The sequence below is a fragment of the Phyllobates terribilis genome, unplaced genomic scaffold, assembly GCF_046119375.1.
Source record: "Phyllobates terribilis strain yellow unplaced genomic scaffold, ASM4611937v1 Scaffold_7__3_contigs__length_470593459, whole genome shotgun sequence".
NCBI lineage: Eukaryota > Metazoa > Chordata > Amphibia > Anura > Dendrobatidae > Phyllobates > Phyllobates terribilis.
In genome coordinates this window covers 54,765,538-54,791,433 of record NW_027362767.1, presented here as the reverse complement: position 1 = coordinate 54,791,433, position 25,896 = coordinate 54,765,538, and the positions used below count along the sequence as shown (strand labels likewise).

The 25,896-nt window shown below is 42.9% G+C and overlaps 1 protein-coding gene across 2 annotated transcripts in view; it reads right to left on the bottom strand.

Annotated features, from left to right (window-relative positions):
* Positions 1 to 25,896, bottom strand: part of MDGA2 (MAM domain containing glycosylphosphatidylinositol anchor 2) — an 819,067-nt gene that overhangs the window by 328,467 nt on the left and 464,704 nt on the right. For both annotated transcript variants that reach the window (XM_073638570.1, XM_073638571.1), the window contains exon 5: positions 12,666 to 12,798. In XM_073638570.1, the coding sequence (XP_073494671.1) occupies positions 12,666 to 12,798 (133 nt within the window). The remainder of the gene's footprint in view (positions 1 to 12,665; positions 12,799 to 25,896) is intronic.

The window sequence follows — 25,896 nt, the reverse complement described above, 5'->3', positions numbered from 1 at the left end:
TTCAAAATAATTTTTTGTCTGCATCTAGCTTTGAAAAAATATTGGGCTTCTAGCTGTGTGTGTGACTTGTTGTATTAGTCCATCTATACTGACCTCCATCAGGTTGCAAACTGAATATATTTTTTTCTGCATCTACCTCTGAAAAATATTGGGCTTCTAGCTGTGTGTGGGACTTGTTCTATTAATCCATCTATACAGACCTCTATCAGGTTGCAAACTGAATATATTTTTTTCTGCATCTACCTCTGAAAAAATATTGGGCCTTCTAGCAGTGTGTGGGACTTTCTCTATTAGTCCATCTATACTGACCTCCATCAGGTTGCAAATTCAAAATAATTTTTTTTCTGCATCTAGCTCTGAAAAAATATTGGGCTTCTAGCTGTGTGTGGGACTTGTTTTATTAGTCCATCTACACTGACCTCCATCAGGTTGCAAATTAAAAATAATTTTTATCTGCATCTACAGTACCTCTGAAAAAATATTTGGGCTTCTAGCTGTGTGTGGGACTTGTTCTATTAGTCCATCTATACTGACCTCCATCAGGTTGCAAATTGAATATAATTTTTATCTGCATCTAGCTCTGAAAAAATATTTGGCCTTCTAGCAGTGTGTGGGACTTTCTCTATTAGTCCATCTATACTGACCTCCATCAGGTTGCAAATTGAATATAATTTTTATCTGCATCTAGCTCTGAAAAAAATATTTGGCCTTCTAGCAGTGTGTGGGACTTTCTCTTTTAGTCCATCTATACTGACCTCCATCAGGTTGCAAATTAAAAATAATTTTTATCTGCATCTACCTCTGAAAAAATATTTGGGCTTCTAGCAGTGTGTGGGACTCATTGTATTAGGCCATCTATACCAAGCTCCACCAGCTTTGAAATTAATAATAATTTTTAGCTGCATCTAGCCCTGAAAATAATTTTTCCCAATAGTGGTAGCAATAGAAATATGGGGCGTGCGCCTGGCTAACAAAAATATACTCTTCATAACACAAAACACCAGCCTAGCGCACTGCATTAATAAGATGGCATCATCGTCTCTTCCAGTGCTAGGCCTACTATGCAGGCTAGTATTCCTGTGCCTAAAACACAATGTATGGGTCCGCGCTAGCCACTATGCTGAGGGGTATAAAGCTGCTGCTAACGCTTTATAACAATTAAATTGGCAGATTTTCACAGAGCTCTTCCACAACGCCCACCCATCGGGCAACAGTTGCCCACCCTCCCTATGGGATCTAGTGGCGAATAGTTGATGCCATTAATCAGAGCGTCAGTTGCCCCGTCAACGTGGCAAGCATACGGTAAGGCATGGGAAGAGTGGACACGACTAGTAGCAGGCAGACGGGTTGACCAATGTGAACAAGCCAGATCACAAGTCACCATAGAATTTCTCCACCAGCTAATGATGAGGGGCATATCAGGGGCGTCAGCGCAGCGGTGTCTGACCGGAGTAGCATTTCACTTCCAACTACTGAATTGGGGAGATGTGACAAAGATTCATCATCAGACAATCCATAAAAGGGTGGAAAAGGGGTCAGCCAAGTCAGGAATGTAGACGTCCCGTCCCGTGTCACTAAAACTGATTTCTCACATCTTATCCCTAACACCATTAACATGACACTCACAATTTGAAGCAACACTAATGTCTACTGCATTTGTGATCGCCTTCTTCGGGGCGCTATGTATAAGCGAATTAGTCCCTCAATCCAAAATTACCACCAGTGGACGCTTATTACACCAGGAAGTAGTCATAGCCAATAATGCAATACGTGTACGCATACACCAATCGAAAACGGTTCCAGCGGGCAGGGGTACTTGGGTACTTCTACAACCCACAAACGGTACACTGAGTCGGGTAACAATAGTAAAAACATATCTAACCATCAGATCACAAAGTAATTTCTTCGTATCACACATTGATGGAACGCCATTATCAAGATACCTGTTCCAAGCTATATTTAATAAATGCATAACATCGGCAGGGAACCACCCCAAAGATTACGGGACACACTCATTCTGCATAGGTGCGGCCACGGAAGCAGCAAGAGCAGGACTGTCAGAAACGGAAGTTCAGAGGATAGGGAGATGGCGATCCACGTGTTTGGCGAGATACATAAGACCGGACTTGTTATCCTAACGTGGTTTGTTTCTTTTACAGGTGACGCTAAGCCAACAGTGTGAGTGATAGGCCACTCGTATATATATTGGGCACAAAAAAGGGCGAAAGTCCGCCCAGGCGGGAGGAAATTAGAGTTTCATAACACATATTTCAACTGGAGAGGTATTAGAGGCCTGCTATGGCCACAGGTACTAATGGAGGTAATCAAGGTAGGGAGAGAGGTAAGAGGTCCGGTCATCTTAGTTATACAGGCCGGGGGAAACAACCTAGGTCATCACAAGAGCGCATAACTAATGGAAATAATGAAACTAGACACTGAGCGCTTAAGAGAATTTTTCACAAAATTAGCTATAGTATGGTCAGAGATTGTGCCGATAGCGGTATGGCAAGGTGCGCGAGACATCACGGCCATCGAATGGACAAGGCGGGTAATAAATATTCGGATGGCAAAATTTAGAAGAGACAGAGGCGGTGTAGTGATACGACACCGACAACTGGAAGGAGATAAAGCAGGCCTTATATGGCCCGACGGTGTTCACTTAATAGATATTGGACTGGACATATTCCTGTCAGGACTCCAGGACGGAGTGGAACAAGCGTTAAGAGTGATGGGTGGGGGTCAGAGTCCTGCATACGAGTACGCTGGATCCTCCGTGGCCTGGAAATAGAAAGGACATGTTGGAGAGTTACACTTGTTGGCCAACTTGCCGGAGTGGGGACCCAGGGCATGCTGCAACAAGCTGAATTATTTTAGAAATAAAATGCCTTTCTAATGGAATGAGTATAAAGAGTTAATAAAGCTGTGACCGATCCTCACCCATCCAGTTGTAAGAGTTACATTATTGGGTTGTCCATGAAAGGGGGGCGGTAGGGGGGCTGAGCATCTGGGTTTGGTTGGGGGTCCCCACAGTCTGCCTAGGCTAGATTAATTTAAAAATTCTTATTAGATACACAGGCGGTGCAGCTTGCTTCGCAGCTGGGCTACTACGCCCAAAGTATTGCCTAGGCTAGATGCAGTTAAAAATTCATACGCTGACTAGCAGACACTGAAGATTTGGAGCAGACCTCTGAGTAAACAGCTCTTCAGACTCAACCATCTGTGTTACCCCAAGCCATAGTGTATGTAGTTTCTTACAGTTAAAAGGGGGGGATGCGACCCAACCCACCTGGAATTGACGATGCCAACGTCACGTAAGACACAGCAAGGGGACTCCCAAAATTGTGGCACAGACACCACTTAACCCTAGAACGCATACCTGTGGCCTTGCAGGCCCGCCCAGTTAATTGTTTTCTATTTTCTGCAAGATTGCTTTAGTTAGAATTTTGAAACTCTAGGTATTCTTCATGTATATAGTTGTTTGTCATTTGAGTTTGAGTTATTCCATGTTATTTGCACACGGGCCTAAAGGGCCCCAGGTATGTGAAAGTGTAGATTTTTATGGTCATGCGTTCTAGGGTTAAGTGGCATCAATTGCCCCACTGTTGCTTAAAACGGTTGGTGAGGTGATTTTACCAAATCCCCAAGCTTTTAGTCTCCCAAGGATGACACAGGGGTAGAAATGTCCTTGCGAATCCATGATTTGATTATCTTTATGAACGTGAGTCTGTCTACATTCTCAGTGGACAGCCACGTGCGCTTATCTGTCAGCACACCACCAGCAGCGCTGAACACACGTTCAGAGAGAACGCTGGCTGCATGGCATGACAAGATCTCCAAGGCGTGAGTGGCGAGCTCCGGCGATTTTTCAAGATTGGAATACCAAAATGAGCAAGGGTCCAGTGACACAGTCATGGCTTCGATGTTCACTTGGAGATTCTCCTGTACCATCCTCTCTAGGCATTGACTATGTGTCAGACTTCTTGTCTCCTGTGGCCTTGCAAAGGATGGTCTAAAAAAGTGGTGAAACGATTCCACAAAATTGCTGTTACCAGCAGATACTGTGTTACTGTTACTGTTTGAGTGATGAAGACTCGACAGTCCCACCGTTGGCAAGTTAGAACTGTGAGATTCACTACGTGCACCACTGGTGTTTTGTGGAAAAGCACATGTAAGATTCTGCAACAGATACTCCTGCATTCGTCAATACCTTTTTATGGCAGGAATTATTTCGGCAAATATACTTTTGTACCGGGGATCTAAGAGTGTGGCAACCCAGTAGTCGGGATTACTTCGAATTCTGACAATCCGGGGGTCATGTTGCAGGTAGTGCAGCAAGAAGGCACTCATGTGTCTTGCGCATCCAGAAGGACCAAGTCCTTGTTGTGTTGGTAGCGAGGTAAGAATCATGCTTCCTTCCTCTGCCCTCTCCCTCCAACCTCGCACAACAGAAATGTGATCAAGGTCTCCCTCATCTGATGAGTCTTCCATGCCCATTGCCAGTTCGTCCTCCACTTCTTCCTCGGCTCCTGCACCTTCCTCAACAGTTTGGCTGCTACCATGCGCCCTGGTTAATCCCTCTCCCCCACCCTCCCATGCCTGCCGCCTTGGTGCTGCCAACCGTCTGGACCTTGGAGATGTTATCCCTTCCGCATACGACTCCTCCTCTACTTCCTCCACGTCCTCTTGTCCCACCAACTGACTCCGAATTCTGTTTAACATGTGCTCCAGCATGTAAATCACCGTAATAGTCATGCTGATAATGGCATCGTCAGCACTAAACATCTTCGTCGCCATTTCAAGACTGTGCAGAAGGGTGCATAGGTCCCTGATCTGAGACCACTCCTCCAGCGTGATTTGCCCCACCTCTGGATCTCGTTGGCCCAGGCTATACGTCAGAACGTATTGCACCAGGGCTTGTCGGTGCTGCCACAGTCGCTGCAACATGTGCAGAGTTGAATTCCACCGTGTCGGCACATCGCATTTCAGCCGGTGAACTGGCAGGCCCAACGACTTCTGTAGAGATGTAAGTCGTTGAACTGTGGGATGCGAACAGCGGAAGTGAGCACACAGCGACCGTGCACTCTGCAGAAGGCCATCTAGTCCGGGATAGTGGGCTAAAAATTGCTGGACAACCAGGTTCAACACGTGAGCCATACAAGGCACGTGTGTGACATTGCCCCGGCGAAGTGCCGCACCCAGGTTTGCAGCATTGTCGCACATGGCCTTCCCTGGTTGCAGGTCCAGTGGAGACAACCTTTCATGAAACTGGGTCTCCAGAGCTGACCAAAACTCCTCAGCTGTGTGACTCACATTTCCCAGACATTTCAAAGTAAACACTGATGCGTTGAGCCCTGCTGCCAGCATAGTAAGGAGGTGTGCAGGATTCCTTCTGCGCAGTTAGAAAGCAGGTGGCATTACCAGACAGGCTTTGGGTGCAGGTGGAGGACCGAGAGGAGGATGAGGAGGCAGAAGCAGTGGAGGAAGTTCGAGATAAAGAGGATTAACACACAACTCGTGGGGACGGTAAGACTTGGACAGCAGCCCCTTGTCCTGCTGTCACCATAGTTACCCAGTGCCCAGTCAGCGACATGTAACGCCCCTGTCCATGCCTTCTCGTCCAAGTGTCTGTGGTGAAGTGCACCCTGTCACACACAGAGTTTCTCAAAGAAGCGGTGATGTTGTGTGCGACATGCTAGTGGAGCGCAGGCACACCTTTCTTTGAGAAGTAGTGCCGACTGGGCATCTGGTACTGGGGCACTGTGACGGACATAAGGTCTTGAAAATCCTCTGTGTCCTCCAGGTGGAAAGGCAGCATTTCTGTAGCCAACAGCTTGCAGATGGTGAAATTCAACCTCTTAGCTTTCTCATGGCTAAGAGGAAATGGTCTTTTACTTTTCCACATCTGAGGGACCGAGGGCTGGCTGTTGTGCTTAGACGGTGTTGAGTAGGGTGTCCCCGGCAACTGCCGGTCTGTGAGGAAGATGCAGGCGGACATGTTAGGTTGCCTTGATCCAAAGGTGGTGCTCTCGATGTCGGAGAGCGCTCAACACTAGCAGGTGTTTCCACTTCCCAATGAACTGACGACCTGCCAATCACACTGGCTGTTGCGGGTAAAGAGGTGGCAGGTCTGCATCCAAAAACATGTGTGACTGCTGTCCCCCCAGTCACAGAGGATGAAGAGGCTGCGGATGCACAAGATGGGGCAGACGGTGGTTGGCCCAGCCGGCTAGGCCGCATTGTAGCACAGTGAGCTTCCCACTGCAACTTATGCTTCATATCCATGTGACGGTACATGCATGAAGTACTCAAACTATGTATTTTTTGGCCTCTACTTAGCTTTTGCTGACAAATATTACAGATAACACGAGTTGGGTCATCCTTATCGATCTGAATAAATGCCCAGGCTATGCAAGGCTTAGAGCCCATGTGACCTGAAGAGCCACTACGACTTGTGGTGAGAGGCAAAGTTGTGGTTGAGGATGCAGTTGTTGACGTGCTTCCAGTACTCCGTCTCTGTTCAGGAAGGCGCAACCTAACCTCGTCGTCAATAGCATCTGTGATGCCCCGCTGCGCTTGGTATCACAGATCCTACAAGAGTGCATTGATGGAATCCTCCACAAGAGGCCCCCAAAAACATTCACACATCTCCACCTTCCACCTCAGACCAGCAGAGGGAGCCCGTTAGGGATATAAATAGGGAAGGTGGAGCTAGGCAGTTCAGTTCCTCTGAAGAGTTCCTGCAGTAGAGAAGCCTAAGAGAGGTCAGTCTGCAGTGGAGCTCAGTCTAGTCTAGAGAACGCAGTTAATAGTTCAGCAGTGGAGCACGAGGCTCCTGCTTGCTAGATTCAGGGAGCCCAGATAGAGCTTAAGGTGTGCCGGTGCCGTAAGATCAGTGAAGCGCAGCAAGCTGCCGTTAGTGTGCATAGCCTAGTGAGGGCCCGAGTAGGCCGAAGGCGAGTGGCGAGTTAGTACATAAGGGGCAGAGGAGCTTAACCAGCTCACCCCGAAGCATTTACCGGACACAGGATCCGAGCTTACCGGTATCTCTATGACCCAGTAAGGCATAACCGGAATCCCTGGAGAACTACAAGTCCCAGGATCGCTAAGGTGCTGATATGTAACAGAGCCAGGAGACGCTTAGGCCCCGCATACTGGGAGCGTGAACTCCAAGAGAAGGCCCTACCACAAGGTCAGCCAGCGCAGGACAGAGACAAAGTTAGGCCTAGCTCCAGGCAGGTCAGAAACTTACTACGCAGAGGCAAGAAACAGGAGGCTCTACACCCGCTCATTGGGGAGGATCCTGATATGCACCCTTCACCCTACAGTGCTCCGGGATGTGCCTGAATTTCCACCAGTAAAAGGTACTGAAGTGACTACCGTGTCCGTTCCCGTTCTTGCTCTGACCCAGCTGGGTCTCGCCTGTCCTGCATTCCCCCTGCATACGCTGCCCTGAGACCTAGCTCCACCTGTGGGGAGCTATATCATCGAGCTGCCTTATCACCGGCCTCAGTGGACTGCTGCAGCGCTGGTGCTTGTCACCAGATACCACAGGTGGCGTCATGAACTCTTATAAAATTAACAATTATCCACCCTTTGTCACGGGTGTGTCGCCACGAAGATCGTCACGAGTACACAGCCTGACTTCTCGCAGCTGACTTGTTGGTGCTTTGTGTTTTTCGGCAGTGAGGGAGTTAATTCTCTCTCTCTCTGTGCTAGAGGAGGTCCAGCCTCGCCCAGCTGCAATCAATACTTCTGTAGTGAGACTCCTTCAAATGCCTGCTGGTCTGTTTGGGAAGTGTCGGTGAAAGCATTTCATGCAGACTAACAGAGCGGATCGTGGTATTTGGAGTTTCAGAGATAAGTGTATTTGGAGTGTTTTTTCCCTTCCTCGCTTTATCATTTATCTCCTTTCCCGTTGGTGTTCCCTCTGTTGTAGTTGTGTAGTTGTTGTATGCAAGGTGGTTTTGGTTTTTCCCTTGTACTGTCTCGTTCGTCTAAGTACTGTGTGTGGGCATATTATTACTTGTCCCCTTTTGTTGTGATCGGGGTCCTTCTCAGGACTAGATTACTTAGGTGCAGGGATCCTCAGGAGGTAGGGGTTACGCTGGCGGCCTGGACCTCTGTACCTTTAACAGTACCTCCAGGTTGAGGGATTAGTCAGGGCCCCAGCTTAGGGTCAGCTTAGGCCCCCTACCTCCAGTATACACAGACAGCGTGACACCCTTTTAAAGAGAGACCCCAGGGTACGGGCCAGGGAGCCGACCACCGCGACATCCCCAAGGCCAGGCAAATGCCCAGGTACCGAGTCATCCCCATCCCCAGGGCTAGTCACATCCTCCTCCACCTCCTCTGCTGACCTCATCGACTGTCTGACTGTGGGTTGACAGTAAGTGGGATCTCCAACCTCGTCATCATCACCCTGTGTGTTATCACACCCGTCGCCCTCAGAGCCAACCTCTTCCTGCACTGACCGAAAAGTCAAGTTGTCGCTCCAATCAGGTATTTGAGTCTCATCATCGTCTTCATCATTGTCTCCACCAACAGGAGTTACAGTTTGGGAACAAGGGTCTACATTATGCTCAGAACCTTCTTCATCTGGTCCTGGATCCAACTTATAAAGATTCTGGGCATCGGATCAGATCATTTACTCATCTGGATTAACAGAAGCTCTGGAGCAGACCTCCGTTTCCCAGGCTATAGTATGAGTAAACAGCTGGGCAGACTCAGCCATCTGTGTTACCCCATACTCAGACGGGCAGCTGGAGACTTGGGAGCTGTGAGGAAGCAAGTGCGATTGGGGTGACACCTCTGAGGACTGGAGTATTTGTGATGTTGAAATTGAGGTGATGGAGAGCCCACTTGAAGGAGCACTTGATATCCGTTGAAGCACCTGCTGTTTTTGTGCCTCATCTAGAATTTGTAGCGATGGGCGTGTCCGTAAGAATGGGATCGTATCACATTGTCCACGAAAAGAAGTCGACATCTTAGTTTGGCTGGAAGATGGTCTTTCTTCTGCAGATGTTACTCCCCCTTCCCACCGTGGGGGGCCTCGACCCACCGGCGGACAGGCACCAGTATTGGGATAGGGGGACTGGCCGTCAGGGTCCACCGCGGCTCTGGCACAAACCCGGCGACACAGAGGTGGCACAGGCAGGAACGGACTGGCCGTGTCGGCTTCTCACTTTTTGGATTTTAGAAGGGCATGACATGCCTATATCTGTGTCTCCCCCTCCTTTTACTCCTCCACCTCTTTTCTTTTCGCATGACTATATGTACTTGTCACTTTTCCATGTGTTAGTTGTGTCTTCTGAGCAGTTTGTCAGCTTTTGGACACCTTTGAAGGTGTTTTCTATGTGTTTCTATGTGTTTTTGTTTGCCTGCCATTGGTTTTAACGGTGTTCGAAGGTGTTCGACGAACAGTTCGACGAACAGTTCGGCAAACACACGGGTGTTCGACGAACCGAACCGAACTCGAACACTACGGGGGTGGCTCAACACTACTTGTGACCTCAATCAGCATAAAAATAAATTAAGAGAGATGCTGAACTGGCACAGTTTACTCCTTGGAATTTATGGAAATAAGGGCGTACTCTTCCTTATTGCCATTTTTTTACAGAATTGGCATTTAATAAAAATTCTTTGCATTAATGGGAAGGAAAAAATGGCCATTGGTTAAGCATGATTTGAACTTCAAGGTGAATATATCCTGAACAGTAACCATCACTGTGAGGACAAACAATCAGGAGTCAGACTGAACTTACATCTGTTAAAAATAATAACAATAATAATAATAATAATATGCGATGCTCCATTGCACCCCATGAGGTTGGGAGTAGCAATGACACACTTTGATTTTTCACTTGTACAAGAGATACATAACATCCCCATTTTTTTTTACATTCCAGGGTTTATCTAATTATTAATTATGCACAGTTTTAATCAAAGTGTCAGCCCAAATGAATATGTTCTTACAACAATTAATTCCAGATGGATACAGCTAAATATAACTTCATTTAAAAAGCAAAATTAATTTTTAGCATTTAGAAATGACACCCGCATCAGTGTAGAGAACTTGGCAGAGCCCTATATTACTGTAGATAACAATCATTCATTCTTTTATGATCTTAGTTTTAATTTTACAGTTGTGGTAACCTTCAAATGGAGGGAGGATTAAAGAGAAAGACTTACAAAGTATTTTTTTTGTTACTTAAATGCATAAATTTGAGGCTAAGAATTATTGTTGCAATTGGGTTTCATTAAAGATTTCACACCATTTGGGTTTTAGAGGCTCTTTGTTTTCCTATGCGTTCAACTTTGATGTGGTCTGTGGTCATAAATCAGCAGAAGAGCTCAGAAAAAGACATATATACAACTTATAAACTCTCCTGTTAGAATGAGCTCCCTGACGGACTCTCAGTGAGCGCATTGTGCACCCGGAAATAGATAGTGCAACAAAGAAGCTATAGAAGCTATAGAAGGCAAATAGCAGAAAAATTGTAAGGAGTCCCAATTTCAAAAACGAATTTTAGCCCCAAATACAGTGTTTCCCCCAAAATAAGACAGGGTCTTGTATTTTATTTTTGCTTCGTAAAATGAGTTAGGGCTTATTTTCAGGGGATGTCTTATTTTTCTTCCATGAACAACAATCCACATTTATTCTTGAACTAAAAATCAACATTTATTCAAATATAATCATGTCATTACACACACACACTGCACACTGCACATACACGTGTATATACTCACACACTGCACATTCACATATATATACACACAGTGCACATACACATGCATAAACACAGCGCACACGCACACACACTGCACATACACATACAAACACACATGTATATACACTCACACTGCATATACACATTTATATACACACACACACACTGCTCATATTACACATGTATATATACACACACAGTGTACATACATACACGTGTATATATACACACTACACAAACGATACATATCAGCCAAGTTCCTCTAGTCTCCCTCAGTTAAAGGACCTTTGGTGACATCATTTTCACATGACCGTGATATCACCAAAGGTCATTAAGCAGTCTTAACCTCAGAATAGAAGTGTTGGGGGCCCCTAAGAGAGTGGGGACTCTGGGCAATTGCCCAGTAACCCCCCAGTTAATGCTGACCCTGACTGTAACTACGGCTTATTTTTGAAGTAGGGTTTAAATTTCAAGCATACTCCAAAAATTCTGTAAAATCACACTAGGGAGTATTTTCGGGGTAGGTCTTATTTTTGAGGAGAAGTGGGGGAGATTTCTTGCTGTAGCCAGTAGCTTTACAGCCAGATATAGTGGCCTTCAGAGAGTAGAGGGTCACCATAGCAAAAATAAAAATTGGCCCTCTACAATGGCTCTGTGTTTTGCCATGTAGGATATATTTATTTTCCATTTCACACCCTTTTCAGGTTCCTTGGACCAATTCCCAACAGACACGTTCATGCCACCAAGTAACAAAGGGGATGGGACTCCATTTTCCCACGGCTCAATGGGAAAGGTTTTTTTTATCCAGTATTTATTTGGGTATTGTATCAATGAAGAATACAAGAATATTAAAGGGGTTTTCACCTACTTTGACATTGATGCCCTATCCGTAGGACAGGGCATCAATGTATGATCGGCCGGGGTCGGGCAAGCGGCACCCCCGCCGATCAGCTGTTATCGGTGCCAGCGGCAACCGCCGGCCGGAAGTACTTACCTGCGGTGCTTGGCCGTCAAGTTGCAGTCGCCACCACTGGTTACTGCACATCCGCCTCCCATTCAATTGAATGGGAGGCAGATGTGTAGTACCCCGCCGACTCCGATGACAGCTGATCGGCGGGGGTGTCACGTGCGAGACCCCGGCCGATCATACACTGAAGCCCTATCCTACGGATAGGGCACCAATGTCGAAGTAGTGGACAACTTCTTTAACGGGAACTCATCAGGTTTCTCTGTTCAAACTCCCATCACCAGGTTGTTTGCCCTCTACATAGCGTTCTGTGTCGTTTTATCCTAAAGCTCGGCCGGCCCAATAAAAGTGACTTTATAATTGTGCCATTTCTTATGCAAATCAGTGTTGAGTGGGCTGATGGGTATAACTTGCACATGCGTGTGCTTCAGTTTGACAACAGTAGCTCAAGACAGCTCAATGGGGATAACATAGGAAACATCATAGACATCATTAAGAGTTTAGTGGGCTGGATTGTCTATCGTGCAGAAGGCAACGGGGATGGACTAATTCCGCTTATTATACCAAGACAACTATTGTAATTTGTATCGGCTATGATGGTCAACAGTGTAGAAATACAGATACGGAAATCTCATTAGAGGGCAAACAACCTGGTAGCAGAAGTTTAGAACCTGATGATAGTTTCATTAAAAGGTAATAATTGCATGTCTTTTTATTTCTTTTGTGTATATATTTTACAGTTAGTGTTCCTTTTAAACATCAGGATAACATTTGAGGGGTTTTTACGTCAAGCAAGGTGTGTAAGCAGACAAAAAGATGACAATTAGACATCTACAGGGACTACCTCACCAGACAAACACTTTCAATAACCTGGAAAAGGTCCTGCTGGAGTCAAAACTGATTGGAAAAGATGTTCTGTATAAATGATAAAATATTAGAATGAAGAGAACATTGGGTCAGTCATGTCTTACCAGTTCTGTTGGAAAGCTTGAAGGAAACCATCTTGTCTGCAATGTTACAGACATTTCGCACCGAGGCGATACAGCTGTAATTGGCATAATCCTGAGGTCTAAGATTCTTCAGCTTCAGAATTTTCGTTTCACCCTGGAACAAAGATTAAGGAACATGAAACCTGAAACTTTACATTTTGTTCTTCTGCCAAAATCTAGACTGGGAAATTAAATTGAGGAACACTGTACAATGTAACACACTGTGAGCAGACCTGGGTGCACGGCGATTCATCATCATTAATGGACGTTATAGTAGACCTGTGAAGAAGACCTTGGTAGACCTTCTACATCCACTGTGTAGAGAAAGAATTGAGAAACAGTGGAGGATTCAATGTCTGCAGGTCCAACGGTCACTAATAATTGTTGAGATATAATTAATTAGAGATGTTGTGAACCTTTACAGACTCCTTGCATTCATGTATGGTAACCAGAAGAATGAAGGTCTATTTCAACCAGTGGAGGCTCAAAATCTTATTGAAGTCAGGTTTATTATTGTGCTCAATGGACGCTCTATATAAGGAACCTGTCAAGAATCTAAGGGTCAGCAAAATAATTAAATTTCTGGGTGCGATAATAAAATGCAGGCTCAACCCTATCTTTTGGATGCAAATGGAATTTCCATGGCTAAGAAAATTAGCTTTGAATCTTCATGTACATGAAGTTGGAACCACACCAAGGGTGGGTCGATTCTGGGATGGCGCACTGGTCCTCCAAAGTATTACCTGCTTAGTGCCACCACTATGAGATTATTTTTTTTTTCGTTTTCTGATGTCTTCCCCTACTAGTCCATGGCTGCCGTTCTGGTGGTTTACTTTTGGACTAGAAGTGAAAAGGTCCTGTTGATCGTTACCTGAGGTCACTGATTGGCTGCAGTGGTCAGACGATTGATAAATTGGGCTTTTTCGACACTTGAAGTGATGACATCATGTCCCGAACTTCAACTAATCAGTGGCCTCAGTGGTCATTTCTGGTCCTAATAATGATTACCAGATTGGCAAGGTGGTAGAAATCCAAAGGAGCTTGGCAGAAGAGGCATATAAAGATGTAGCATTTCCTAACATGTCACCCATAACATGATGCAGCAAAATCTAACTTAAAAAGATTGTTCAATAGTTTATGGCTTATATGAGCCTAAAGGAAATGTGTTATCAGAAAATGACCTATTGTTTAAACCAAATTTTTGTGTTAAAAGTATTTTTTTTATGTTTTTGGCAACTTTTTTTTACATATCACGATCATAATTAAAAATAAAAATTAGAAATGTTGCCATTTTCACACTGGTCACTGGGGGCTTTTTAGACTCTAACTTCCTGTGGTTTCAGGAAACAACACATGTACATTAGTAGCAATGAATATATTTCGACCCATACTTTTGGATTGAAGCTGTTAGAATCGATGTTGTTTTACTATCGGCCATCTTGTTGTGGTTTGCTGGCTTCTAGTCTTTTCCTCTGGTGCTGGGTTTCTTGGTCACGTGATCTCTGCACCCTTTATTACTCAGCACCTGGCTCTCATTCCCCGCTGGACATAAGTGTTGTTACGCTTGTGCTCTGGCTAAGTGGCCTTGTTTAGTTCTTCTTGCTTTGGACTATTGTTATCCTGGGACTTCTTGTTCCACCAGTTTTGTTTCCTTTGATTTTCATTTCTGCAACTAACTTTTCTGTTAGGAGGTCTCCTGCTTTTGCTCCCAGTCCTTAGATCTTTTAGGGACCCCTTTCCCCTTCCTACAGGTCTTCATTTGAGTTCAGTGCAGGAGTTTCGGTGGGGCTATTCATAAGGAATAGGGCACCCACCCCAGCGTAGGGTAAAGCTGAGTCTCAGTACAGGGCCAGCTTTTCCCTCCTATTCTAAGGAGTTCTAAGTTGCAGAATATAACAGAAGCAGCTGATGAGTATGTGCAAAGGTCATTGTGATGAGAGGAGATGCAGGATGAGCTGTAATATCACCTATTGTAATTGGTGTGTTCTGTTTTACCTGTCACACTAATCCTTCCTCTGATGATAAGGAGCCTTCTGAAAACTCTTCCTGAAAGAACAGGAAGTATGAATCTAAAATTGCCACTGAGAAAATTGCAAGATTTCTAATGTTTTTTTTTTTTTAAAATAAAGATCATGATATGGAAATTTACTGTACATGTAACTCAAAAACTTCATTTACAAAATAGATCATTTTCTGATGACATTTTCCCTTTAAGATGGAAGACTTATCTACTGTTTGAGATGACTTTTTTAATTCATTGTTTAAAGAAGCACTGCTCCTCCCATCAAAGTGTTATGCTCATAATATATTGCAGTCATCATATTATATGGCACTGTGTACTTGCAATTGCTCATTTTACCTTTCCACTCAGTTTATTCTTCTCCTGTCTATGAGGTCTATGACATTAAAAACAGACTAGCTGAATCCTTCTAAGCTCTATGTAGAAAGAGGAAGTTTCTTTCCACTGCATGAGTCATCATTAAAACTACAATTCTACATCAATGCAAAGTCCCTGGCAGGGGGAAGAGTGGATCAGCTGGGTCAGCAGTTGAAGAGGGACTGGAGCTGGGTTGTCAGGGACTTTGCAGTCATTTAGTATTGTAGTTCTAACAATGACTCATGGAGGGAAAAGAGACTTCCTGTTTCTACACAGAGCCTAGAAGGATTCAGCTAGTCTGCTTTTAATCACTTGATGTCAAAGACCTAATGGAGAAGAGAAGAATTAAATGGGTAGAAGGGCAAAATGAGCAATTGTAAATACACTGCCAAATAATATGATGAGGATAAAGTTTGATGAGAGGAGGAGGAGGGCTTCTTTAAGTTCTAGTACAAGCACTAACTCACTCATTCCCACCTAGTTTTAGAGGACTAAGAATCAGCTTTGCAGCTTAACACACTATTTACATTGGTACCAATATCATAAAGATAATTAATCTGCGGAATTAGTTGTTCTAAAGTCTATGTCTCTTCCATTTTCTCTTGAAGACATATCCAATTATAACATCAGTCATTGCCTCATCAAGTCATTTATGAAACATTTTCATTTTTTTGTCCTTTTTTTCCATTTTTTTTATCTTTTTCCCCCTTAAAAATGCCCTGGGAGATGAAAGAGAAGAGAGTTATTTTTTAGCTGTTATGCAGCTTTTGAAATTGTCACATGTCATCTAAGGTAACATAGCAGGCGGTTGGCAAGCTGTCTTATGCAAAAGTTCCAATTCTGGATTCTGCAAAATCACTTTTCTTAGAATTGACATCTGGAAGTTATTTCTGAAATCTTGGTAGCTAAATATCAGTTAGCAAGGTTGAAGTATAGTCTAAAAAAAAGGGGCTGAGTTTCCAATGGGTGCATGGAATAGGAAGGACACCCCAATATCAGAATGCCTTTGGAATAATTGTTTGTCACTAGGATAGGATCTATGGGTTAATTGACAAATATCCAATTAAATAGAGAAGACCTGGAGAAGTTATTAGTAAAGATGAGCAAATTGATTTGATACTAATAAAATTAGTGTAGAATTTGTAGGAATTCGCTGGACCCGTGAATTTGAACAATTTGTGAATCAACATTGCAGAAGATTGCATCAGCCAGAGAAGAAGCCCATGACCTCACAATCAGCCATATGAGTGTCCATCACATGGTAGAGCAACGTAAATCAGAAGGGATTATCATAGTCTGTATAAAAGCAGAGGCAGGGAATGCAGCAGCCCTTTTGGTGTGAATTTGGTTACTGAGTGAACTTTACAGCTCAGCAGTAAAGGTGGTGTGAGAAAGCCATAAAAAACTAAATAAACATTACAGATAGTGTGTATGACAGGACAACATTGAAGTACAGCTACTATACATTTTTTCATAATCATATTCTTTGAGGTCACTAAGTCTGTTTTAGTAATAAAGAAAAGGATTAGAAACAGTACTAGGAGACCTCAGTGTATTATATAAGTCTTTTCGGGGCCTTTGGGGTACTTGCAAATCATGGCAAAACAATTTTCCGTAAATTTACGTTTTTGGAAAACTTTGGCAAGTTTGTGACTTCAAATTTCAAAATATTTGCTCATCTCCAGTTGCTACAAAAAGGGGGCAGCCAATCAAAGCTTGACCCTTTCTTTCCAGGTCAAAATGGGGTTTGTTGAAATTATAAAGTTTTCTTGATATCGAGTTCAGGAATTTAGACCAGTCTCTTGGATAAACAGACCTAGGAAATTAGATTTGATTAGTGGAACTACCTGACTAAATAAGTGGGACACACAAGCAATCTATTGGCTAAAGTATCTGGCTGAAAGTCTATCAATGTCTGCTAAGAAAGAGGACAACGTTGGATTTCAACCTGTAAAATGCCCCATAAATGGCATTTATAGGTAATGGAGAGGGGTTCCCCAATTTGCCAAGGAATGGGAGGCAATGTAACTGCAAAATAAAATTTAAAATTATCCTCCGGGCATTGCAAAGTTACAGATTTTTGTAATACTCTTCATTTCCTTATTTTGATTCCTTCTTTCCCAATCACAATACTGACAGTGTTGTTTTAACTGCCCAGTTCCTGTTCCTTTAGATGCTGCTTTGAGCTGCTGCTCTAACAAGAGTCCATACTCAAAAACTAAGTACAAACAATTCTCTGTCTCAGAAGTGGGAGGTTATAAAGAGATGCTCACAAAGGGAGATTGTTTGTAAATAGTGTATTAGTACGGATTCTCGTTGGGGCAGCAGTTTAAAGCAGCTTCTAAAAGAGCAATTTAGACGCTAAAACATCATTTTCAAAATGGTGTTTAGAATAGAAAGAAGAAAAATGAGGTAATGAAGTATATTACAATTTTTTTTTATCTTTGCAAAGGCTGGTCAATAATTGAATTCAAAGTTTAGTTACTCTATAATATATTCAATAAGCCAATGACTGAAGTTGTTAAAGTGGTTGTTCCAAATTCAAAATCAGAAATAGAGCCAGACTTGTCCACAAGTTGTATGTGGTATTGTAACTTAGCTCTATTGGAGTGAATAAATCTGAGCAGCAATACTACAACCCCTGGCAAAAATTATGGAATCACCGGGCTTGGAGGATGTTCATTCAGTTGTTTAATGTTGTTGAAAAAAAGCAGATCACAAACATGGCACAAAACTAAAGTCATTTCAAATGGCAACTTTATGGCTTTAAGAAACACTAAAAGAAATCAAGATTAAAAATGTGGTACTCAGTAAGAGTAATTTTTTTCAGACCAAGCAGAGTGAAAAAATTATAGAATCACTCAATTCTGAGGAAAAAATTATGGAATCACCCTGTAAACTTTCATTTCCAAAACTAACACCTGCATCAAATTAGATCTGCTCGTTAGTCTGCATCTAAAAAGGAGTAATCACACCTTGGAGAGCTGTTGCACCAAGTGGACTGACAAGAATCATGGCTCCAACACGAGAGATGTCAATTGAAACAAAGGAGAGGATTATCAAACTCTTGAAAGAAGGTAAATCATTATGCAATGTTGCAAAAGATGTTGGTTGTTCACAGTCAGCTGTGTCTAAAATCTGGACCCAATACAAACAACATGGGAAGGTTGTTAAAGGCAAACATACTGGTAGACCAAGGAAGACATCAAAGCGTCAAGACCGGAAACATAAAGCAATATGTCTCCAAAACAGGAAATGCACAACAAAACAGATGAGGAACGAATGGGAGGAAACTGGAGTCAATGTCTGTGACCGAACTGTAAGAAAACGTCTAAAGGAAATGGGATTTACGTACAGAAAAGCTAAACAAAAGCCATCATTAACACCTAAACAGAAAAAAACAAGGTTACAATGGGCTAAGGAAAAGCAATCGTGGACTGTGGGTGACTGAATGAAAGTCATATTCAGTGATGAATCGTGAATCTGCATTGGGCAAGGTGATGATGCTGGAACTTTTGTTTGGTGCCGTTCCAATGAGATTTATAAAGATGACTGCATGAAGAGAACATGCAAATGTCCACAGTCATTGATGATATGGGGCTGCATGTCAGGTAAAGGCACTGGGGAGATGGCTGTCATTACATCTTCAATAAATACCCAAGTTTACATTGATATTTTGGACAGTTTTCTTATCCCATCAATTGAAAGGATGATTGGGGATGATGACGTCATTTTTCAAGATGATAATGCATCCTGCCATAGAGCAAAAACTTCCATCAATTGAAAGGATGTTTGGGGATGATGACATCATTTTTCAAGATGATAATGCATCCTGCCATAGAGCAAAAACTGTGAAAACATTCCTTGAAAGAAGACACATAAGGTCAATGTCATGGCCTGCAAATAGTCCGGATCTCAATCCAATTGAAAATCTTTGGTGGAAGTTGAAGAAAATGGTCCATGACAAGGCTCCAACCTGCAAAGCTGATCTGGCAGCAGCAGTCAGAGAAAGTTGGAGCCAGATTGATGAAGAGTACTGTTTGTCACTCATTAAGTCCATGCCTCAGAGACTGCAAGTTGTTATTAAAGCCAGAGGTGGTGCAACAAAATACTAGTGATGTATTGGAGTGTTCTTTTGTGTGTTTGCTTTTCATGATTCCCTATTTTTTTCCTCAGAATTGAGTGATTCCATAATTTGTTTCCCTCTGCTTGGTCTGAAAAAAATTACCTTTACTGAGTACCACATTTTTTTGTCTTGATTTCTTTTAGTGTTTCTTAAAGCCCTAAAGTTGCCATTTGAAATGACTTTAGTTTTGTGCCATGTCTGTGATCTGCTTTTTTTCAACAACATTAAACAACTGAATGAACATCCTCCGAGCCCGGTGATTCCATAATTTTTGCCAGGGGTTGTACACACAGTCTGCGGACAGATGCGGAGCTCTTGCTGAAAAAAAAAACATGTTCTTCTTATATGCCATAAGTCAAAATAATATAATATTCAAAAATGCATTCATGACTAACAGTAAAACAAAATATTTCATTGTATACATTACACGGAGGCTTTTATGGTTTAGAAGGTCTCAATTTGACTCCTGTCGCTTACATTGTGGAACAGTCACAAAAGCTCGACTCAAAGTAAACCGCAACTACAACAGCAACAATAACTGGTTGTGTAATAGATGAATGTTTATGAGCGCATTCAAATGTCATTCGCTTGAATGTATTCGTTGCATATTTTACAGAGTGCGACTTTGATATAAAATGCTGTGTATTTATCAATTTGAGGAAAGTCACTGACAATAGCGTGGTTACCGTCGATGGCTGACATGTACTGTATTCATTTACACAATGCCATTCATTGCATTAATGAAAAATGTTCATGTAGTTCAAAAATTTTACGCAATTTTTGTTTGTGTGGAAATGTACATTTTTTCACCAAATAAATGTACAATTTAAGTAGTGCCACCTAGTGGACTTTTCCATCCTATAAGTCAACTTCCAACCCTTTAATGAACCTTGCAACATTAGAATATTTAGCCAAGCGGGAGCTTTGCAAAAAAGAAATTACATCCATTTGCAGTTCCTCATCAGTGTAGATCAAGGAAATGGTCAGCTGGGTGAGGGTCTTGGTGGTCAAGGGGGAACTGTTTCACCTTGTGGAGACCACCAGTTGGTCTAGGGAGACGTAGAGGCTGGCAATGCTCCTTGAGGAAACTAATGAAAATTGATTCTTCTCCAAAACAAATAATACTACTGTCTGTCTAGTAGCAACTTTTGGATTTCGCCACTAGAGATGGGAGAATGAATATGAGGGACTCCGGTCTGTCGGCCACATTCGTGATCTGTTACCACCCAACATTCCCAACTCGTCTTTTGATTAGGTGAGCTGGCACGATGTTATCAATTTCTTTACTTCCCGGCATTTCCTGCTCCTCATGCCGCAATGATGACATTGCGCCAGCCTGGCTAAACAAAAGAAGAGCCGGCAATGCCGGAAGGTAAGGAAATTGGCCAGTCTCCTGCATAGTGGTGACAGATTACACATGCCCAATGGACTGGAGTCCTGTGAATTGATTCTCCCATCTCTAGCTGCCAACTTTTAATGAATCTTGCCACATGAGATTTTTGGGGTAAACCAGAGCTTTCTTCAAAAAGAAATTATATCCATTTGTAGAAAGCTGTTTCGACACTCTTCTACCTCATCAGTGCAGAGTAGGTTACCAATTGGCTATGTAGGAAAAGGGAGGCTCTAATAGAGCTCAAAGCTGTACCGTTTCTTCATGTGGGAACCGTCAATGTTTTCTGGGAAAAAGAATGTAAATTAACTCTTCTCCAAGACACAGAATGCTGTGGCATACTTATCAAAACTATTTAATTCTTAGACAGTACAAACTTAGAGCTGACAGTCTGAAAATGTACCAAAATAGTACATCTTGTTAATAAATCTGTTACATTTTAAGATTGTTTAGTCTAAATTTACAAGTTGGCTTACTTTACGCTATAACTATGAGTCACAATTTTGGTGTATTTTTTGGAGAATTTTTTACCCTAGATACCGGTCTCATGCCTCTCATCAAGCTAAGGCTCGTTAAAGGGTCACTATTAACTTTTAGGATTGCTACTTACTATAGGTGGCACTAGAGTTCTAGTCCTCTTCCATTCTGAAGAGACAATTTGCATATTTCCGAGAGGAGCATTGCGGCTTTACTAGTCTCCTCACCAGACATGCTTAACATGTCACTCTCCGCAAGGAGAAATATTACCCCTAGATACCGGTCTCACGCCTCTCATCAAGCCAAACCAGAACTCATACTTTGCACTGACGAGGGGCAGTACCCCGAAACACAGTGTCTACAAATTGAGTTTCTGGTATTGGCTTTTATCCTAAGGCATGTGATAAGGCTCGTTAAAGGGTCACTATTGACTTTTAGGATTGCTACTTCCTGTAGGTGGCACTAGAGTTCTAGTCCACTTCCTCTCTGAAGATACATTTTGGAGCATTGTGCCACAACTTAGCCTTGCCCCTTTTTGGATAAGTCACACCTCTTATATATGAGGCAACACTCCCTAGTTGGACAAGTTGTAAAAAATGTCTAAAGCACATCATAAACATGGTGCAAGTCTTAAATGACAGATTTTTGTGCAAATTGCACCATAATTCTGGAATATTTAGCTTGTCTCCCTAGTGCCACCTTTTGGAAATAGTCACTTTATAACTTAATGTCCAAAACTATAACAAGCTTTGCCTCATGACTTAGGACCTCTATCTGCAGACACCTGTTTTAAGGTTCTTGACCTGGTCAGTGCACAGAAGGGTATCAGATGACTGGTTGAGGGGTCTTTGTAGGAAGTTAGTCTAGAGATCATCATTCTCATTATCGTTTTTGATACCCTAGTCTGCCACTTTTCCTAGTCATTGGGTCACCACCATTACAGTTATCAGGGCAAACTCTTGAAGACTAGAAACTAGACACCTCTGATGTTTGAAAGCCCAAAATCTGTTATTTACTGTAGGCAATCTAAGACAAAACTTGAACATCCTCTACCTACATCTAACCATTGTCTACATACTTGGATTCTTCTTATGTGACTGAGGGTCTCTTAGGCACCAAAGACCTTGGCATTGAATAAGTATTAGTATGCAGTATAGGCAATATATGGTGGCATTATTAGGAGACTGTATGGAAGTCTAAGGACACTATATAGCACTATTATTTACATAACATTATTAAAGATGGAACTCGAAGGTCTTGCAACATCTTTTCTGACCCACCATGTGCCATTTACAACATTGGTGTCTCCTAATTTGTCACCAGGCACCATATATGTGTGGTCGAGGTAGAAACTGCACATTGACTCTGGTGTCTGCTGTATACATATACAGCATTAATTTGGTGGTATTTTTTAGACAGGGTCTAACTTACTCCGTATATGTGACCACCAGCACTGGATACATTAGGTGGACATTTTGCAGAGGAATAAAAAGAATGGCAAGGTGCACTATAACAAGTATGTAACAGTAATATCTAAGCTTTGGAGCATTTTTTAGATAATTCCTAATAAATAGGATCTGTCACTTACCATATATATGTATTTTTTAACCTTATCTAAACGGCGATGTTCTCCTGAATCCGGCGATGTTTTTCTTTTTTTTCTGCGCCTCTCCTTTCCTGAGATATGGCCCTCTCTTCCCAGTCTATTAATATAGTCTTTTTATTCAAGTGGGTGTGGTCTTTAACTCTTCTCTGTAGACATCTACTAGATCATTACGCCCAGTTGGCTGAAAAAAATAGATTTATATACAGAGAAGAAGAGGCCATATTTCAGGAACGGAGAGGCACAGGAACAAAAGAAAAACATCGCCGGATTCAGGAGAACATCGGTGTTTACACCAGATAAAAATTTAAGATAAGTGATGGATCCTCTTTAAGCAAATATTAGGTAGTTACTAGTTACCTGATCTAATGTCGTATTTAATCACGTGACAATTTTAGCAAAGAGCATGTTCTTTCATTTACTTGTGGTTTTTATCACTTTTTCTTTTTTTTTATATATATATTTTTTTACTTTAAGACATGCATAAATGTTGTTTATATATATATGTGTGGGCTAAAAGGTCTGGGTACCATTGACTTCAAAAAATAATGAGGCAGATAATGAAAACAAATGAAGCCTGAAAGGCCAAATGCTATTTATAGGGTCCATATAGCATGAGAGTTCTTCACCCGCGAGAGTCCATTCTATATGTATCGTTAGATCTTGCCCTTTAAGCATTTCTTATTCTTTAAAAAAGTAATGATTTTCTTTACCACGGGTGTCTAAGGTTACTATGGAAACCTTACAGCCTGTACAAGGTCTCCGCGGAGAGATACATTTACACCCCGGTTACTTAATATTTCAATGTATCACGTCTCTCGAAAAAGTACTGGATTCTATAAATGAAGACATTTCTAGCGATACGAGGCGCCGTCACCTATAAATATATGGCGTAGTGTCACACGGGAATCATCACAGCACGAAGCTTACGTCTCTGACCCTTCATTTCAAAGGAAATCTAACAATCTGTGATTTGACTCAACATCACCTCCTATGGCTGAAAACGGTATTACGACATTATTTTCACATCCAAGTTATTTTTGGTCCTCGTCACGATACATTTTAATTTTTAAATTATCTATTAAAGTCCACAACTAGAATTTCATTGTATGATACTATCTATGCGTTAGCAAATTGTTCTCTACTGCGGATTATCTATATTTTTTTCTTCACCCATGTTATATGATCAGGTTAAAGGAAATGTGTGGGGGGAGAATGTGTCATTGGAAAAATTATCTATTGTTAAAACCAGGTTTTGTGTTAAATGTATTTTTATAAAAAGTTTTTGCTATTATTTTTTTTCCTGATATCAAGATCTTTACTAAAAGAAAAAATTAGAAATCTTGTAATTTTCACACTGGCCACTGGGGCCTTTTTAGACTCCTTTTTCCTGTTGTTTTAGGAAATGCACATGTACATTAGCAGCAACAGACTGACTCAGACCCTATCTTTTGTATTCAAGCATCTAATGAGTGTGTGCATAGGTCATGGAAAAGAGAGGAGGTGAGCTGTGACATCACCTATTGTGAATGGTGGATCCTGTGTTATCTACTGTATATGTCGCACCCAGGGGATGGGGATGACTCAGCGCCCGGGCCTTGTTGTCTGACCCTGGGGGATGTCGCGGTGGTCGGCTTCCGGGCCCATACCCTGGGCCTCTCTTTAAAAGGGGGTTGATGGATAATTATATGAAAGTTCGTGACGCCACCTGTGGTGTCTGGTGAGGATCACCAGCGCTGCGGCAGCCCACTGAGGCTGGTGTTAAGGCAGCTTGCGTGGTATAGCTCCCCACAGGTGGAGCTAGGCCTCAGGGCAGAGTGGATGTAAGGATGCAGGACAGATGGGACCCAGCTCGGCCAGAGTAAGAACAGGGACAGACACGATAGTCACTTCAGTACCTTTTACTGATGGAAATTCAGGTACATCCCGGGGCACTGTAGGGTGAAGGGTGCATATCAGGATCCTCCCCAGTGAGCGGGTATAGGGCCTCCTGTTTCTTGCCTTTGTGTGGTAAGTTTCTGACCTGCCTGGAGCTAGGCCTAACTTTGTCTCTGTCCTGCACCGGCTGACTTTGTGGTAGGGCCTTCTCTTGGAGTACGCGCTCCCAGCTTGCGGGGCCTCCATGACTCCTGGCTCTGTTACGTATCAGCTCTTGGGTGATCCTGGGACTTGAAGTCTTCCAGGGGTCTCCGGTTGTCTCTACAGGGGGATATACGGCCCTGTAGACGCGGACCCAGTGTCCGGTATATGTTTTCTGGGGTGAGCTTGTACAGCTCCTCTGCCCCCAATGCTACTCACTCCTCTAGCCTTCGGCCTACTCGGGGCCCTCACTAGGCTATACACACTAGCGGCAGCTTGCCGCACTTCACCGCTCTTATGGTGTCGGCACACCATAAGCTCTAACTGAGCTACAACTGAGTCTGAACTGGGCTCCACAGCAGGCTGACCTCTCTCTGGCTTAACTTCTGCAGGACCTCTCTCAACAGACCTGTCTCACTGTCGACTCCAGACTGAACTGAGCTCGACTCTGTATTCAGATCTGCTCTTGCTGATCTATCCAGAGGAATTGACTGCCTAGCTCCACCTTCCCTATTTATATCCCTAACGGGCTCCCTCTGGTGGTCTGAGGTGGAAGGTGGAGGTGTGTGTATGCTGTGGGGGCCTCTTGTGGAGGAATCCGTTAATGCACCCCTCTAGGATCTGTTGCTCCAAGCGCAGCTGGGCGCCACATATATAGAGACGTTATCAGTCACAGTCATTGTACAGGAGGGGGTGAGCTGTGACATCACCTATTGTGAATGGTGGATCCTGTGTTATCTACTGTAAATAGAGGTGTTATCAGTCATTGTACAGGAGGAGGAGGTGAGCTGTGACATCACCTATTGTGAATGATGGATCCTGTGTTATCTACTGTATATAGAGGTGATATCAGTCAGGAGGAGGAGGTGAGCTGTGATATCACCTATTGTGAATGGTGGATCCTGATCCTATGTGATCTACTGTGCATAGAGGTGATATCAGTCATTGTACAGGATGGGGAGTAGGTGAGCTGTGATATCACCTATTATGATTCGTGGATCCTGTGTTATCAGCTGTGTAAAGATGAGTTACCGGCATTGTAATTCTGCCTTTAATGATAAGGAGCCTGCTGGAACTTTTTCTATAAGGACAGACTGTTTTATTCTTAAAAAAAAGCCCCCGTTTTGTGTTTTTTTTTAAAGAGATATTGTGATATGAATT